We start from the raw sequence: 17,629 nt of genomic DNA on the forward strand, positions 1-17,629 counted from the left end.
TATACTCTCTGTTTTCTCTTCCCCTCTGTCATGGCTGGCTCAACACCATGCATTTTCAAAGCGGCTAATTTCACCTTTCAAGTTTAAACAATGCATATATTCTGAACTAGTTAGTCTGAATCTTGTCTTTGGACTGTTGCTTCACTTCAGTGACCTTAGTAATACCTCTGCAATAAGATTGGTATTGTTAAGATGAACTTGACTGGGACAGTAGTTTATGTTATCCTTTTGGCATTTCATGTGGCAGCAGCTTTTACATTGATACAGTTTTACATTTTTAGCTTGCGGTGATTATGATTTTCCTGTTTCAGGTACATTTGTGGGGTTCGATTAAAACAAAATATCAACAGCAATCCTACACTAAAATTTAGGTCCTAATCAGTCCCTTTCCCCAAGTTTAAATTTTTATATTCACTGCTTTGAAAAAAGCAGCAATCACATTTACGAGTGCTTTGTTTTAGTGTTTCTGTTTGGTTAAGTTTTTATGGTTGTTAGGTGGCAAGATATCCAAGGCATCTAAAACAAAGTAGGGAAAAATAAAATATTAATATGTTGCTGAGCTGATTTGGAATAAAAGCAGAACAAATAACAAAAGCACATATTCGAGTACTGGTTTTCTATACTATACTATATTTATATACACTGTCTCAATGCCTACGGGTGAATGCATTTTGCCACTGGTTATTGTTTGTGTGTCTTTAATTTGCATGCGGCTATCATTTAGCTGAAGTCAACCTTCCACCCCACCCTTTCTCCCCACATTCACTGGCTATCTTGTTGTTTTACTCTCTCTTCCATTTTTCTCTCCCCATCTCTCTTTCTAATGAGACGACACGGCTGCAGTGTTCGTCTTCCACTCAGTGACAGCCTCTCTGTTGCCAATTAGTGGTAGAGTCGCCAGCTCACTGTTTGTCTTTAGAGATTACATCTCTGTTTGTGTGCACAACCCACAAATGAGACAGTTCGCTTAAAGGCCAAAGATCTAGTCAACAAATGTAATATACAGGGAAGTGTGATTTGTGTGTGTTTGTTTATTTAGTGTACATATTTATACATATACACTAGCCATCTAATCTATTAGGTACGTTCACTTTTACAAAGCTAAATCTGATTAATGGTTGTGGAGTGCATTACATTTAAAGGTGTCCACATTTCTTTTATGACAGAGCTGTGTTGGGTAATGAAGTGGTTGATTCTGAAAGGGTCATGGTGAAGACGCTGTTCGAATGACCCATACTTAGTTTGTCTTTGTGTAAACGTCTGCATATAGAAAACATTTCTTTACAGGTCTTCTCCAGTTCATGTTAATTAAATCTTATTCCAGTGTAAATCTCAGATGTCATTTTTGTGTGAAGTGTCTCCACTTGGATCAAAGTGTTTGTGTTAACAGATGAGAAGATGGGGGAAAAAAATTACATGAATATTCCAAAGAAAATAGCTTGGGGAAAATGATACAGCATTCAGAGTGAAGAGAAGTGTACAGTCATACAGGTTAATTTGGTTTAGCTCACCTCTGCCTCTGAAAAGGGCCCTATCCACGTCACTGTGTAAAGATGAGAGAACACTTATTTTCTGAACCAGAAGACATGTTTAAACATTAACTTGTATCCCTGCTTACAGCCACATTTAAAGAGAAATCCTCTGATCTCTCACTGTTATTATCGTGATCAATGTTTGGGTGTTCTGTAAGTACTTTAACCCCTGCAGAGCCTTTCAGGCTGCCAATACGAAATTATGGAAAAAAGAAAAGGACTTCAGATCGTATTTGAATAAATAATACGTGTACGAAAAATACTTAGCTCCCTAATAATGTTTCTCACGTCCCTCTTTTTTTTTTTTTTTTTTTAATTACCTGGGGTTTATTTTTTCTCTTCATTACACAGAATGTGTGTATATGCTTTTAAGTCTAATTGACCAGTTAGGTGGTAAATCCATTTCAGCAAAAGTTATGTGAGCGGGCTGAGAGAGGGACTGCAGAACTGTGGCAATATTGAGATTATGATCATATGTTACAATTATTCATTGATTTCAGTGACAAAAATGTTTCATAGCACTTCCATGTAAACATAACACTGCTTTCACATTCATTATGTGCTGCATTCCTCCTAATGTACAAATCTTTGTAGTAAAATAAAAGCTGTATTTAAAAAAGAAAACTCACCTAAATTCAATGAATTGTTTAAAAGATAAATCCAAAAGACAAATTAAAAGAATTACCCAAATTCAGCAAAAAAATAAAATCAACAAGGTTTTAGATAGAATAGAATAGATTGCCTTTATTGTCACTATACAGTTGTACAATGAGATACAGAGCATCTCCAACTCAGTGCAAACATGTGGGGGGGTGCACAGCTCTGCAGCACTATATACATATGAACAGTATAAACAGAAAAATATATATAAATAAAAAAATAAATAACATTTTATTTATATAGCACCTTTCTAGACAGAATCACAAAGTGCTGCACATAAGATATATATAAAATGTACAAGGTGCTACATTAAAATTAATTATAACATCTACACAAACAAATCAGGTGTTTATTAACTTGGCCTAGGTAAATCTCCTTGAAGCAAAAGTCTCTCACCTTCTCACATTGGCTGTATCTGCAGGATGGATGTGAATAAAACTCAGAGCAAAGTACTCTGCGGCTCTGAGATCTCGCTCTATTTCCCCTCTGATGTTTTGCATACAGCAGACGTTTTGCTGCTTTGGAAAAATTATTGCGTGAGATGATAACATACCTTTTGTCCACCGTGTTGACCATTTTTCTGAAGCCTTCATTACTCACTGTGTTTATTGGACACTTATCTTTGACTCAGACTGAATGCAATTTTGTTGGTGATTTCAGTGCATCGTTGTGAGCCTGTACAGGATGTGCTGTACAGGCTCACCAGTGTGAAGGTCTGAGTTGACGTTGGATGATACACTTCAGCAACAATTGTTTTTATGGCCTTTATGCATTTATTATACTGTATTTTGTAGTTTGTTTCCAGGCAGTTAAATAAGTTAGACGTGTTGCTTTGCAGCAAAGACAGAACAAAATTTTGCAACAATATATTTAGTGAAGTCTACTTAAATATCTTCTGAGAGTATCTCCTCACTTCAAATAACAACTGTCACTTCCTGCTGTTGAGCTTGTCTGATTTTATTTCAAAACCAGAGTAAATATCGTGATATTTAATTTGTTAGATTTAGAAATGTGCGAGGGCTACGGCAGTCAACTACAGATTTTTTGAGAGCCTCCTCACGTGGTAGCAAATGGCAATCTGTTCCAGTGTTGTGTCCCCGCAGAAAAATAACGCCTCTCATAGCAGTGAATCATCGCAGCTTTCGATTCACTGAAAACAAGCAGTTAATCTGATTCCCCCATTCAGTTTTTATAAAAGCCCCAAATTTCATGGTATTACTGATATTGACGCTGAGCCAGGGAAACACTGTGAGGTTGGGGAAAAAAGGTATTTTTCTGGCTAATTAATATAGTGTATTAAATTCAGAGACATATTCACTATTAGAACAGAAATGACAATAGATGGAGACATGAGGGTTAATAGTGTACACAGTGGTCTAATCCATATTGAAAATGTTCTAATAAATTATAATCTTTCATCACCTTTAGCATTTATTTTAGAGCAGTGTTGCAAATTAACAAACTAAACCATGATCAGATGAGATGTCCTCTTGACTTCATCATGGTAGAGGCAACGAGGGTCAAAGCCAACCTCAGGATAAATAAAGTCTCTTGATTCAGGGCAATGAAATGACCATATTTTACAAAATTGAACATTGATGTAAATTATAGAGTCAACGCTGACTGTAGTCAGCCCTACAGCCGACCTAATTCAGACATTGCTCGGTTTTACGTGCCTGTATCTGTTACCGCGACTGCATGCATCCAGACTTGTATCATATTGATAATGCTTTTTAAATGTTACAAGACCCAATATACAGTAATAACATTGCTGTCTGGACTTTTATGGAAAAGTAAGCAGCTTCATAAATGAACAAGCACTTTCAGACGCTGTCAGATTAATGGAAAGGAGTGTATGTCTGAAGAGATATATAGACAAGGTGGGCAAGAGAAACAGTAAATATGAAGTTGTGTACCCATTTGCCATCATCAAGTTGAATTTCTGTTTACATGTTACATTATGTGATTCACTGTCAGTGAAGTAACTGGCAGAGAAGCTTTTTTAGCCCATTTATCCATTATAGAAAGGAGTGCCAAAGAGCCTGTCAAGCTTGTCTCACCAGTTTAGGCTTCACAACTTTCATATCTGTCGTGCACCTACAGTGTAACAAACACTCACATATACCTGCTCATACATTTACTGATCAAATGCTTGTGTCGTTTTTGATAAATGAATACTGTCTTTAGCAGACTGCCAGAGTGGGGAACCCCTAGTACATAAATATACACATAGTATTGAAGTCCCCTGTCCACTATTCAGTATCAAGTGACATGTTTTCCTTTAAGATGCCCTCCTTCAGAAAATGGCCTAGGTTGTTTCTGCATGGTCTTACTACATTTCATGGTATCATTGCATCATTGAATATAAACTTCCCCGTGAAGATGTTGTAGAACAAGCCTCCCAGAAAGCCTAGAGAATTGTGAAAGGTGTAGCACTGTTTGTTTTTTACAAGTAGTTTTTACACTTAACATAACCAAAGTGAATGTGAATACAAAAATAAACAGCAATTGTAAGTGAAACATACAAGTGTTCCTACATTAGATTTGTTGTGTATGTGTGCTTCCTAAACATGTATACAGAAATGGTTGTATACAAAAGAAAGATAAGATAAGAGTGCTAAATTATCAGGAGAGTGTGGTTAACTAGTTACGACCACAGACCAAATTCCAAGAAGAAGAATAAAATTAATTGTTTCACTAACCAAATCTGGACCACAGATTTCTTGGATGGGCTTTTAGTACAGGTAACCACGCAGTAAGCCACACTCTTTGTCATATTAATGCATGAGAAATGCTCCAAAAGGAACCAGCCCCACAAGCGTGAAGATCAGAATCAGAATCAGAATCAGAATACTTTATTGATCCCTGGGGGAAATTATTTTTTGTTACAGTGCTCCATTTTAAACCAACATTAAGACAAGACAGACAATACGCTAACTAAGAATAGTACAATATATACATATATATACATACATACATACATAAGTCACTTATAAATAAATATTTGGAAAAGAAACATGTGTAGTTGTAGAAACATGTGTAGTTGTACTAGATGAGGGTTCTACTGCCGTCACTTTGAACTAGCTGAAGTGAAGTGTTGCAGACACACCTAGCACTAAAAGAGACCCTGGCCCTATTAATACAATCTTCAAACCATAATAAAATGTAATAATAAACACGTACTATAGGAACTGCACTTTTGTTACTTTCATGCTGGCTTCTCAGCTGAAAAGTTTGCTTGCTGCTTGCTCCTTGCACAAACCAATTTAATAGTTCTGTGTAAAAATAATGTATATGCAGTGTTATCTTTTTATGCTAATAGGTTTGTCATTGGCTAAAGTTCACCTTTCTCTTTTTCATCTCTCTATATCCATTACTTGTCAGCTGCTGGGTGGGTTTTTTTTCCTGCAAGAGAGAAGCCTTTAGTTTATAGGCTGCAGATGCACTTTTGTCTGCAACATTGCCTGTCAGCAAACATTTCTATAATTCTTGCTTACTTGGACCTGGAATGTATTTATTTATTTTTATCATTTTAGCTGAATTTTGACTCCTTTAGACCTCGTTTTAAAAAGCTTCCCCGAGTGAATGCATGTATTGTTGGTTCAACAGCTCTGTGTGTATGTGGGTATTTGTCTACCTAGGTCTGAGTGAGCATGCAAAGGTTTGCACTAGCTAATCTATCAAAACAAGTGTTTGTGATTGCCAGTGAATGAATGACCTTTGGGGCCTTCCTCGAGTCCCCTGTCACATCATGCGGTGGAGATAGAGGACACAAGGGGAAAGAGCTGACAGAGAAGGCAGGGAAGACTTGTTCTGGGTGAATAACCGTGTTTTTTTTAATCCATTGTTCATGGACGACTTTTGCTGAGCACGCTTGCTCTTTTTTAGAATCACCCTGCTTCATATTCATGCATCTGCACAGTCTCACCTGGCAGCTTCTCAGTACAGCCATAGTCTACTGTTATACTTTATTTCAATGAGCTGCTCCATTGGAGCCAAAAGAGGGAGAGCGCACTGCTCAAGGGCACAATGCCAGTAAGTGTTGAGAGATGGAGAGTGTTTACACATTTATTTTACATGCCCAGAATTCCCCAGCTGGTCTGTAAAATTCAGATTTGCTGCCTTCTGGTCAAAAGCCATTTTTCTAATCTTTAGGCTGCCACTAACCATAGATGAGTGAATACATTTTGTCTTTGGAATATAATAGTATACAACCATTTTACATATTTGCCCACATTAAGCTTGCACATTAACTCAAAGTCCCAAAGAACATATGCTATAATTTATATCAGTAATCGTATATCAAAATGGTGAGGGACAACACCATTGCTGTGCTCTTATTTAGCTTCTCTGTGAAAGTGTGCAGTATATGAGCATAAGAATATGATGAATCCAGATTTTGTTTTGTGTTTTTTCTGACAACATGCTAGCGGTGAATCATCAGTGCATTTAGGAAACAATATTATGCTCCCAAATGAGGAACCCCTGGGTTTGTAGACACCTGTTTACTGGGTGTGCCGTAAGTATGTGTGAGTTTGCACCCACCCACACACCCTCTCTCTCTCACGCTCTTTATGAACACATGCACTCACTCACACACACTCCAATGGCATTTAGGCAGTGACATTTTCCAAGTGACATTTTGTCTGTAGCCAAACCCATACTCACCGAGCATGAATCCACTCGTGCTGTCTTCTAACTTTGAGCCAGCAGACCAAAACTTACACATGCGTACGCGCAGCTAACTGAGTTGGGTTTTAAGAACTGGCAATGAACACGGATTTTAAAGAAAAACACGATAAAAAGTACAATAAAATAAAAATAAAAGTTAAACCTCAGTTTGAACTTTTTTGTTAAAGTAAGAAAATGATAATTTTTGTGTGCGTCTGTCTGCACAGGATGTGCTATCCAAGTTCTTTAGGGTTGATGCACACATATCACAACCCTATGCACTTGTTTGCATATACAATGAAAAGAGACAGACGTACTGGAACAGATAAGAGAGAGTGCAACAGAGTAGCAGTAAGCAAGAGAGCAAAACTGGAGACTTAGAGAGAGATGATTTCATTTTACCCACTGAGCCCTTAAATAATTTAACGAGAGAGAGATCTGTCAGGGTGTTGGTGTGTTTGTGTGCTGAATATTTATAATCCATATAAAACTGTTATGGGCCAGCTGTTGGCAGTCATACGTCTCAGGTGTGTGCAGTTTTTTTAACATTTGAATTCTAAATCCAAACACCTATAGATCTCTCCTCTGGTCATCACCAGTGGTTTACTATATCAGTACTCTGAGGAAGATTTGCATCATATTTTCACTGTTTTTTGCCAGGTGCTCGCCTCATGGATGGCATATTTTCCGTTCCCTAGTAATGCAGCTTTTTTTGTTTGAGTGTCTTTCAAGCAGTTTTCCTGATTTTCTCTCTGCCTAGGCTGGAGATATTTCATTATTGTGCTCATTTTTACCACACAACTGAGATTTGCAAGACTCGCAATGAAAGTTTGAGAACTAAAAATATCAGAAAGTAAGAATGTGCTGTGAGGTGGTAATGAAGTTTTCTGTGACACTTTGCAAAGGTCACGTTGTTCTTTGTGAATGAATACCACACTGATAACTCAAACTATAATTACTCCACATATTGATGTCATGTTGCGTCAACTAACACATTTAAGTAAACAGATGTAGAAAAGCAGACAAAATAGAGAAAGCATTTGGCAGTGTGATAAGCTACTTATAGATAGTTAGAGGCTGAAAGGATTTTTTGCCAAAAGTTGCTGTCTGCTGCCTCCTTAGGAAAACACTGCTATGATAATGAGTCATAAAATTCAGATGGTAATAATTGGCTCCAAATCTGTCCACACCAGGGACAGTTCAGTATTTCCAGACACTGCTGACTGTAAACCCAAACTAGAAAACAGGAAATTCAAAGAATATCAGCAGACAAACCCCAAACTCACTGCACTAACAACAGAAGTACGTGTACTGTGTTTGTGAAGTGTAAAGAATTCGAAAATGTTTTAAAAATAATACTTCATGTCTTTAAATCACTCATTACTGTTGTTAGATTAGATACTGGTGTTACTCATTTTTACTTGCTTACATGGGTAATCTTGCTTTAGCCAAAAAGTAAGATCTGCCCTGTTTCCAGTGAAGCAACTTTGGTACTTACTGTCATTGAGGCTTTCGTCACCCTGTCCTTTTGGGACATTATGCCTCTTTTCGAGTGAGCTCAGCTATGAACATTGGAGAAACAAGATGGCAATTTAGTCTTGGAGAAACGCTTGTATTTGCACAAGTTGTGATGTCCTGTTGGAATAGGGTGTGACTTGAAATCAAATGCACAGGACAAAACTAGAAAGATTATTCAGATGCAAAGATTACCTCACACTAATTACCTTATCAGTGTGGGTAATATATGTTACATATTCATTCGTGGCATGCATTTTGTTGATTCTAACAATTATTTTTTTTTTATTTATTTTTTTTTTTTACAAATTTCTCAAAATTATATGTTTGCAGGATTTGCATGTATTTATCAGCTAACACCTTTATTTTATAATCTGTAGTTTTTTAATTTTAGTACGAAGAGATTTCGGGTCTTTCGTTCATGCTGTTTTCAGATTATTGGATCTTATCTTGATAATCAGATCTTTGGAAATGTCAAAAAAGTATAAAGATGGGTTTTCTTTTTTTGTAATAGCATTCAGCTATTTGATTTGTTACTACTACTACTACTACTACTACTATTATTATTTTTATCATCATTATCATTATTGTTGTTGTTGCTGCTGCTGCAGTAGGGATACCTCCTTTAATTGTGCCTATTTGTCTTTTAGGGAACTGCTTAGTGTTATCAGTACTTGTGTGCTGTCTAGTGCATTACTGTTATACCCATAATCACATAATCACAGAGCACCCCTGAGGTATTGCTGCTAATGTGAATTAAATTTAGTTTGAAGCAGGCTGATACCGAAAAGGCCAGTCATCAATGTGTTAGGAAGAATGTAGCGTCCCCAGTGTACAACAAAGATGAATCATGTGTTATGGAAAAAGAATAGGTGTTAATGAGTAAAGTCGATGCAGCATGAAGCCAGGCTGAGCTGTGTGATTTCTTTTTTTTTTTGCCGAGTTTTCACCTGTGTTTACCCCTAGGGCCATGTACTCACCAACACTGAGATACACACACACCAACACAGACCCCACGATGTCTGTGTTTTTCCATATATTCCTAACACTGCTGTTATCTTTATATAATAAATATTCTTTATTATATACATTCCATTGAAAAATAAGATAATAAAAGTAGTAAACTGTGAAATTATTGTTTGTGGATAATTTTACATTTCACAGCTATTATTTATTAAGGGGCGATCGTGGCTCAAGAGCTGGGAGTTCGCCTTATCAACGGAATGTTGCCGGTTCGAGCCCCGGCTCGGACAGTCTCGGTCGTTGTGTCCTTGGGCAAGACACTTCACCTACCACCTGCTGGTGTTGGCCAGAAGGGCCAATGGTGTGATATGGCAGCCTCGCTTCTGTTGTGGCTACAACTGTAGCTTGCCTCCACCAGTGTGTGAATGGGTGGATGACTGGGTGTGTAAAGCGCTTTGGGGTCCCTAGGCGGGACAAGCTATACAAATACAGGCCATTTACCATTATTATCATTGCCCATTATAAGTATTTATTTACATAGTTATTTATGTGGTTTTGTACTTACACCAATTTTCTGTCCCTAAAAGGAACTTTTTACAAAAATGTAACCACTAAGATTTTGTTATTTTGTTATAAGTAGTAATGTTAGCTGGTTACTTACTTAGAAAGGCATAAACACAATGTACTGATATTTGAAATTGAGGATTTTGGCTTTTTTTTCTTTCTTTTTTTTGCAGCTAATCCTTTTTATTTACACAAGCAGTTGTTCTCATTCAAACACAGACAGACACACACACACTCAGACACACACACACAGTACGCCCCCATGCCAGGTAAGAATAAATACTTTTGTAAAGACAAAATCCAATAAGCAAATTTTTGAGGAAGGGTCATTAACGTAAGCAGGCCTTTTCCAGTAATCTGTTTTCCTGCCTTCACTTTTCTTCTCCTTGCGGACACATGTACATTAGCAGGAGTGGATCAGGTATCTCTCCCGTGGCTCTCATCCCTTAGAGCTGATCAGCAGAGATCTGTCTTTATTCCTTACTCTCTCCTTTCTCTCTCTTCCCTCTCCTCCAGTCCTTGCTTCCTCTTTGCGTCCCTTCTCCTGACTTGCACACGCGCACTCATTAAAGTGATAGACAAGACAAGCATAGGAAGGAGTGAGGCAGAAATGAATCTCAGCTAAAACTGAACCAAATGTAGGCTGCGTGAGCCTCAAGTTTATGTAGCCTAGGTTTGGTTTATAGAGGAGTAACAAGCCTGATTTTGACTGTGTGGAGAATTTTAATGTGTATGAGAGTGACAGAAAAGAGGAGAGTGACCTTTTACAAACTCCTCTTCACTCCTTCTCTTTCCTTCATCCCACTCAGCTCATCTGAGATTTTCCATACCTCTTTGCTGATTGAGGAAGAGGAGTAAAAGAACAAGAGAGAGATGGAAAGTTACTGCTCAAGTAGAAGGTCATAGTTCTATTTAATTGCCTTTTGTCTCCTATCCAAAAACAGCACAGTTAATATCTGGCCACAGGCCACTTATAATGATTGGGTCTTATCTCTAGGCAAATTGTTCTGTCCTTGTCACTTATGCAGAAGATCTTCTGAATTCACGCAGCAAAGCTGTTAAGTGCTAAAGTTGGGTCTTCTTATTAGCTGTTTTTCTTCTCCTCTCTGTAGTTTTTTAGTATTTTTAGTTTTTGAAAAAGCTTGCACGTAGAGCTGCTATTTGATAATGTGACAGTGTCTACACCCCTGTGGGGGATGTTCTTTTCTCTCACCCTTCCCCGCAGAGAGGTCAGGGACACATCTGCACATTGTCTCTCGATGTATAAGAGTTTCATGTCTTGGATTTTATATGAACATATGCATACATGTACACACAGCGCATATCTGTGTGTACATGAATTTGTATGTCCAATAAGTCCACAAAAACAACAACATCTGAGAAATTAATCCTGGGTTAGTGAGACTGGATGCCAACGTGTTTATACTGGTCTGTTTCTATCTCTCCATTGGTGTGTTAGTATGCAGGAATCAATTTGAAGTAATTATGTTGTAAATAAATACAAATTAAATGAAGTAAGAAGTAAAGCGAAGTAAATGTTGCTCAAAAAGAAACTTGAAAACTGGGTGTTTACCTCCAGGTGGTGCTAAATTGTTTCCTCTGTCTGATCTTGACTTTGGCACCCAGGGGGCACTGCAAAACACTGTCAGACCTGTCCACTGGGGAAAAACCCCCCTCAAAAACAGTTCCAGAAAAGATATTTTTCTGTGACCCTGCAGTTCCTTGAGAGGAACTTATTTGACGCACACAGTTTGTGTAGTTGCTGAAACTCTTCATCCAGTTAAGTTTGATAAAACACTTGCAGACAAAGTATATTCAGGTCATACACAGTATTATTATAAAAAAGGAAGCTTCTGCTGTTTACTGGATGTTGGTGATGAACATCTGCATCTGCACTAAAAACTATATTTATACACAGTATATATGCTTTAGTTTTCTGTAAATACACTTATGACTATCGCCCACCCCTTCCACCGTCTGCTTTCTGTGGGCGACTAAATGAAGGTGCAGACATTTCTCTGAGAGTAGTTCAGGTATGTGAAAGGGCAGGAGCTGCATGTAGGAGGAGCCAGGGCCTAATTTATAATGTCGAAGGTGTGGAGGGGTCTGTACTGTTACCATAGAGACCTTTGTGGCTGACTGCAGCTGCTGATTTGTGTCGCCTCTTTGTTCTTGAGGGGGATGCGATGGCTCACATGCACAAAGCTTACACAGTATAGTGTCATTTTACATCTTTTGCATTTTGACAGGCATATTCAGAGAAAGCATAAGGAGAACCAAAACATAGCATCTGATCATTTTTGGATCTGGTGAGCTGGGGTCCAGGAGGTAATGTCCATCATACAAAATAAAATGTTTAGTATGTTTCTTTGGACTTAAGCAAGAGAAATCAGATGATGAAGTTTGAATGTTCATCATATAAATTAAGCTTCTGAAATTTTGTTATTCAGTGATTCTCAACTAGCTTTATTACGAGAAACATTTTAAAGCTTGTTAAAGAGGATACATTTTCTCCAGCAGACACAAAACTTAAGGAAAGTTGTAATAATGTATAGAAAAACAACCAATCTTTGTCTTCAGATTTATTCGGATCACTTTAAAGAGAATGACCATGTACAAAATCTTTTAAAACCCTTTTAGTTTTTGTGTTTTAGAACACAACTTACTGTAATTCATTCTACTTTTAGAAGACTTAGTCTTCGTCTATTTTTCTTTCTACTTTTCTTTTTCTTTCTAGTTACATTTACACGTTGTGAGCAGAGCAGGGTTCCTTTTGTTGCAGAAAAATGCCCAGTTTACTCAGCTGTTATATTATGGATTTGGATCATTAAATGTTTTTTGGGGAGGAGGAGTGAGTATATACAACATGTATTCTTAAAAAACATTACAGGGACCATCTCGTTTTAAGTTGCTAAACAGTTTTAAGCATTAAGCCTTGTTATAACAGTGGTAACATCGCCAACCTGTATTGATCATCTGATTCCACAAACTCAGCTTGTTGTCTTATGTAATTTTTTTCTGCAATACTAAAGTTAGGGAGACTGTGAGGGCCATGGCTGGATTCAAGCTGTGTTTAGGGTCATTATCCTACTGTAGAAAACCTACTATTTCTGTTCAATTTCAGTCTGGATTGCAGACCTTCTGCCTACACACAGTAATTCTGGTTCCAGTCCAGCTAGCACTCAAGCAGCGGTATGAATGGTGATGAGGCTACAATTAGGCCTGTGACACAACACAATGTGGTGATCAAGAATCAGGCTTCAGAGTTAAGTTTTGTTGCAATTTCTACAAATAACTATAAATACAAATGCTTTACCAGTGGATCAAAACAGTTATCCTTTCCCTGCATCCATAGTAATTAGCAAATGTAGTCATAGAGCCAGTTGGCCAGTTTTAATGTTTCCAGCAAATACAGATGGTAAAGAGAAGCTTGTAAATAATATATATTCCCTACTATATAATTTGATATATATGAAAGAAAGACACATGTTTGTTATATTTTTTCTCCGAGGATTAATTAACAAATCCTTCACCACCACTCCACTTGGACTAACACATGTCAAGGTGTAAGGACTGGTTTGGAATAGGGACACACTTTTTAACTTTTTAAGCCACTGTGATGTTTGCTGTCAGAATTTGTTAATATTTAATTACAAGTTAAATATTCCCTGTGTCACCGAGTGCAACACAACCCTCAAACACCCCCGTGCTTAATGGTTCGAAAGGTGTTACTTCCAACATACTTTTTTTTTTCTGAAAACACACCTTTGCTCATTAAGGCCAAAAAGTTCTATTTTAACTTTATCGAGACTTTATCGAGGTGTAGAACTCCAAAGCTCATCTTCACCTCCATCATTTCTGATAGCTTACATCTTTTAATTATACAAACACGTAGAAGGTTAAGGAGTTCCTTTGAAGAGGCTTTCCCAACTATAAATTTAGTTTCTTAGAAATTTCTTATACCTGCATACCAATTGAAAGTTTTGCTTAGAGTTGCCCAAACTTTTGCATGAGTGCAGCCAGCTCTCCTTTTAATTGACAATTACTGATTGCCAAGAGCTTTGTCATTGCTGCGTTTACTGACCGTATAAAAGAAAGGCATTCTGTTCATAATTTTAGTTGAGCACAAACTCCTTAAATGTTTTTGTAATAAGCTGTAAGTATGCTTTTTGCTGCCTTGTAGCTCTAGCTAATAAGAATATATAATGGCATGTACTTAGACAAGTCAGCCGAGCTCTGTCATCTGGTAAACGCAAACTGTCCTTTGGCCAATTCAGTAATGGGAAACTTTCTGATGCCATACCATACTAGCTTTATTTGTAAAGTGCTTCAAAACAACCACAATGGACCAGAGTGTTTTACAGAAGGATGAATAAAAGACATAATAAAGAACACCATAGCAGTTTACACAAGGCAAAAAATACACATGAAATACAAATGAAATAAATAAAACAGAAAACATGAGAAGAACAGTATTGATTGGATGAAAAAAAATTAAAAACAGATGAAATAAATTAAGATTAAAAAAAAGTTATTATATATCACTAACATAGCAGTGCCTAAGACGGAGGGATATGAATGAAATAACACTGTGACTAAGGGTTATGCATAATTTAACTGTAACTTGCCTAACAGGTTTCTCTTTGGGTTTAGCATTCAGACATTACCATGTTACCTCAGAAGGTGTTTAAGATACTCTACCAGTGAGGCATAATACATCATCAATTAGCATAATGCTACTTTCGGTACAGGGATTTGCATTTTTGCACCTTGAGGATTTAAACAAGTTGCATCTATGGCAAACAAGGTGACAAAGCAGTCTCTTTGGGGAGCAGAACAGAGCAGAGCTTTGAAGAGAGGCACCTTGCTGTAAAACAAAGTCGTAAATTGGAATTACAGGCCCAGAGGGTTTAATAGACTCTGCTCAAATTTCCAGCATTACCTTACTTTGCAAATCTTAGAGGTGGCTGAAACTGAGTGAGTTATTAACAAAATGGAATGGGTCTGAAATGGGCTTCAGAATACTTACACCTCTGAAACATATGTGTGTGTGTGTGTGTGTGTGTGTGTGTGTGTGTGTGTGTGTGTGTGTGTGTGCATTGTACTGTATTTGTCAGTTAACAATACAAACGTTAGGCTACAGTTCCACAAATGGATACAAGCCCCTATCCCAGTGAAAGCAAATAGATCTTTCTTTCAGTGTTTAAGTATTAACACAAAGCTGTCAGAAAAGCTGAAAAAAACCTCAGAGTGATCACCATAGTGATTCTACCACAGAAACAGGTATGTGTGGAAATGGAGGATACAGGGTGTTTAGTGACTGGAGATCATGATGACTGACAGAACGGGAATTTAAATAGCTAATGCATCAACACACACATGCACACGCAGGCAAGTTTTGGTTAAGAGTGATATATAATCGGCACAAGCAGTTCTCCCCATCGATTTCTGTCTTAAAATCCTGACAGTAACCTGCAACCCACCAAACTGTACTCACTGAAAAGCCTTCTCTATCTGTAGCAACAGAACCATTAAATCCACAGAGTACACATAAAACTCTTTTTTTAATGTGGCTGTGATAATATGAGCGTAAATTTAATTATATTGAAAAGTTGTCAGGACTCAGGTTGTTTTACTGTCAGGATTTGTGACAGAATTTCATCTGCAGTAATGCATTTTTTCATTAAATACAAAGGTTTCAAAATACAAATACCTAAAATTGATTAAAAAAGACAGAATCCCACCAGTAGATTTTTTTTTCAGTAAATGACATTGTTAACTGTCTAACCTGCCAAATAGGAACACACTTTATTTGGGAGCGATACATTTAATTAATTCTACAAATATCTTCACATTCATGACCACACAGTCGCTGGGATTGAAGCGATTCTTTGCTCACATATTTAGAACACTTTCAACACAACACTCTGCCTACACATTGCCTAACACATTTTTCTCACCTGTCAGTCAAGTTTGATAGCACAATTATTTTAACTTTTTTAGAGCCGTCTTCCAGCCATAAGCTGTTTCGATGACCTATAATACCTGACTTCCTCTGCAGACCCCGAGTGCTCTCTGTCTCTTTCTTTCTTCCTCTCTCTCATTCTCTCTCATGTTCCGCCTAACACGCAATTTCTTTTTATGTCTTCCATCAGGAGCTTCAGTTTGAGCGTCTGACCAGGGAACTTGAGGCTGAGCGTCAGATTGTTGCCACCCAGCTGGAGAGATGCAAGCTGGGATCAGAAGCAGGCAGCATGAGCAGCATTAGGTACCAAGAAAACCTCTGTGTGTGTGTGTGTGTGTGTGTGTGTGTGTGTGTGTGTGTGTGTGTGTGTGTGTGTGTGTGTGTGTGTGTGTGTGTGTGTGTGTGTGTTTGTAGTATGTCATCTTTGTACATCTTCAACTTCAAATATGACATGAATGCACTACAGTATGCCCATTTTCTTCTTTGCCTTATAAAATAATGCTGCTAGTAAAGGACAGCATTCCTCCTGCTGTTGGGTGCATTTGTAAGCTGGATAGATTGGGACGACACTCACTTTAAAGGTTAAATCAATCACAAAAAAGTACACACCTGTCATCATTTTGATTTTTAAATACATACTTGAGCATGGAGTAATTAACACTTGGTTAATGGGGGGTTTGCACACATACTATAGATGGGTGTATGAAATAATAACACTGTACCACATGGCTGTGTAGACTTTCACACATAACACACAGTTTAGCCACATTCACTTCATACACATACACTGTACACGTCGTACAGCAGGCACATCAAGGATGATTTCTGCATGGGTGCATGGAGGGAAGCTTTGGGAGTGTTTATGCATCACAAATGCTTTGTCTTTACATGAAGGTATGACAATACACACCTTCCCCCACATATTTACATGGCCACAAAACCACTTTATTTTGATTATGCTCCATTGAAAGCTTTTTATATTATTATAATATCTATCAACATATTAGTCCCAAAACCCATTGAAATACGACCTCAGTCATACACGTAGGTCTGACCTTTGTGTTCAGTAATTATTTTTAGATAAAAAAGAGAAAAGAGAGCGCTTAACATAAAGAGATAACGAGTATAAAGAGTATCTGAACCTTTCTTCAAACAGAATGAGCTTCTTTTTGCATTTACATCACTTTTCACTTTTGAAAAAAAAAAAGTTAAGTTTAGTGGAAAGGTGGTGAAAATAGTTTTTTGTGTGTGTTCTGGGTTTTTGTGTGCCTGTTTAGTTGTGTTTTGTTGAGTTTGTATGAAATTTGCTGTCATGTCAGAGAGTCAAGTTCATATGCATTCAACATCCATCTGACTCCCTCAGGCAGCTGGTTGCATAAGTACGCAAACCTGAGGGGTGAAGACAAACTGTGCAGCAAAAAAGAGACTTTTGAACTTTATTTACTTGAGCTGAGACTAAGATGGAACTCTTTTTATGGATAAATTCAGAGGCTTCCTATCTAGGGTAGTGTTTGAATTTGGTTACTCATAAATATAACTTGACAGTCTTTCAAAAATAACCCCAGTGCCATCATCAAAGACTGAAACTGAGATTTGTAACTTTTACATTGGAGTGTCACAGTCTCACCTCACAGCAACAACGAGACAACACGGTTCAAACCTTCAGCTCTGGAACCTCAATGTGCTTTTGTGAGAAAATTAATTAAATAATCAATTTGCTAATTAACTGAATTTGAGCATGAATAACTGTCGCTGTGTT

General features: G+C 37.5%; 1 protein-coding gene across 3 annotated transcripts in view; it reads left to right on the forward strand.

Moving 5' to 3' along the window:
- The window catches only part of ctnnd2a (catenin (cadherin-associated protein), delta 2a), a 249,321-nt gene that overhangs the window by 64,546 nt on the left and 167,146 nt on the right, over positions 1-17,629 (forward strand). For all 3 annotated transcript variants that reach the window (XM_026179361.2, XM_026179364.2, XM_026179362.2), the window contains exon 3: positions 16,061-16,173. In XM_026179361.2, the coding sequence (XP_026035146.1) occupies positions 16,061-16,173 (113 nt within the window). The remainder of the gene's footprint in view (positions 1-16,060; positions 16,174-17,629) is intronic.

Source organism: Astatotilapia calliptera, chromosome 9 (assembly GCF_964374335.1).
Source record: "Astatotilapia calliptera chromosome 9, fAstCal68.1, whole genome shotgun sequence".
NCBI classification, from domain to species: domain Eukaryota; kingdom Metazoa; phylum Chordata; class Actinopteri; order Cichliformes; family Cichlidae; genus Astatotilapia; species Astatotilapia calliptera.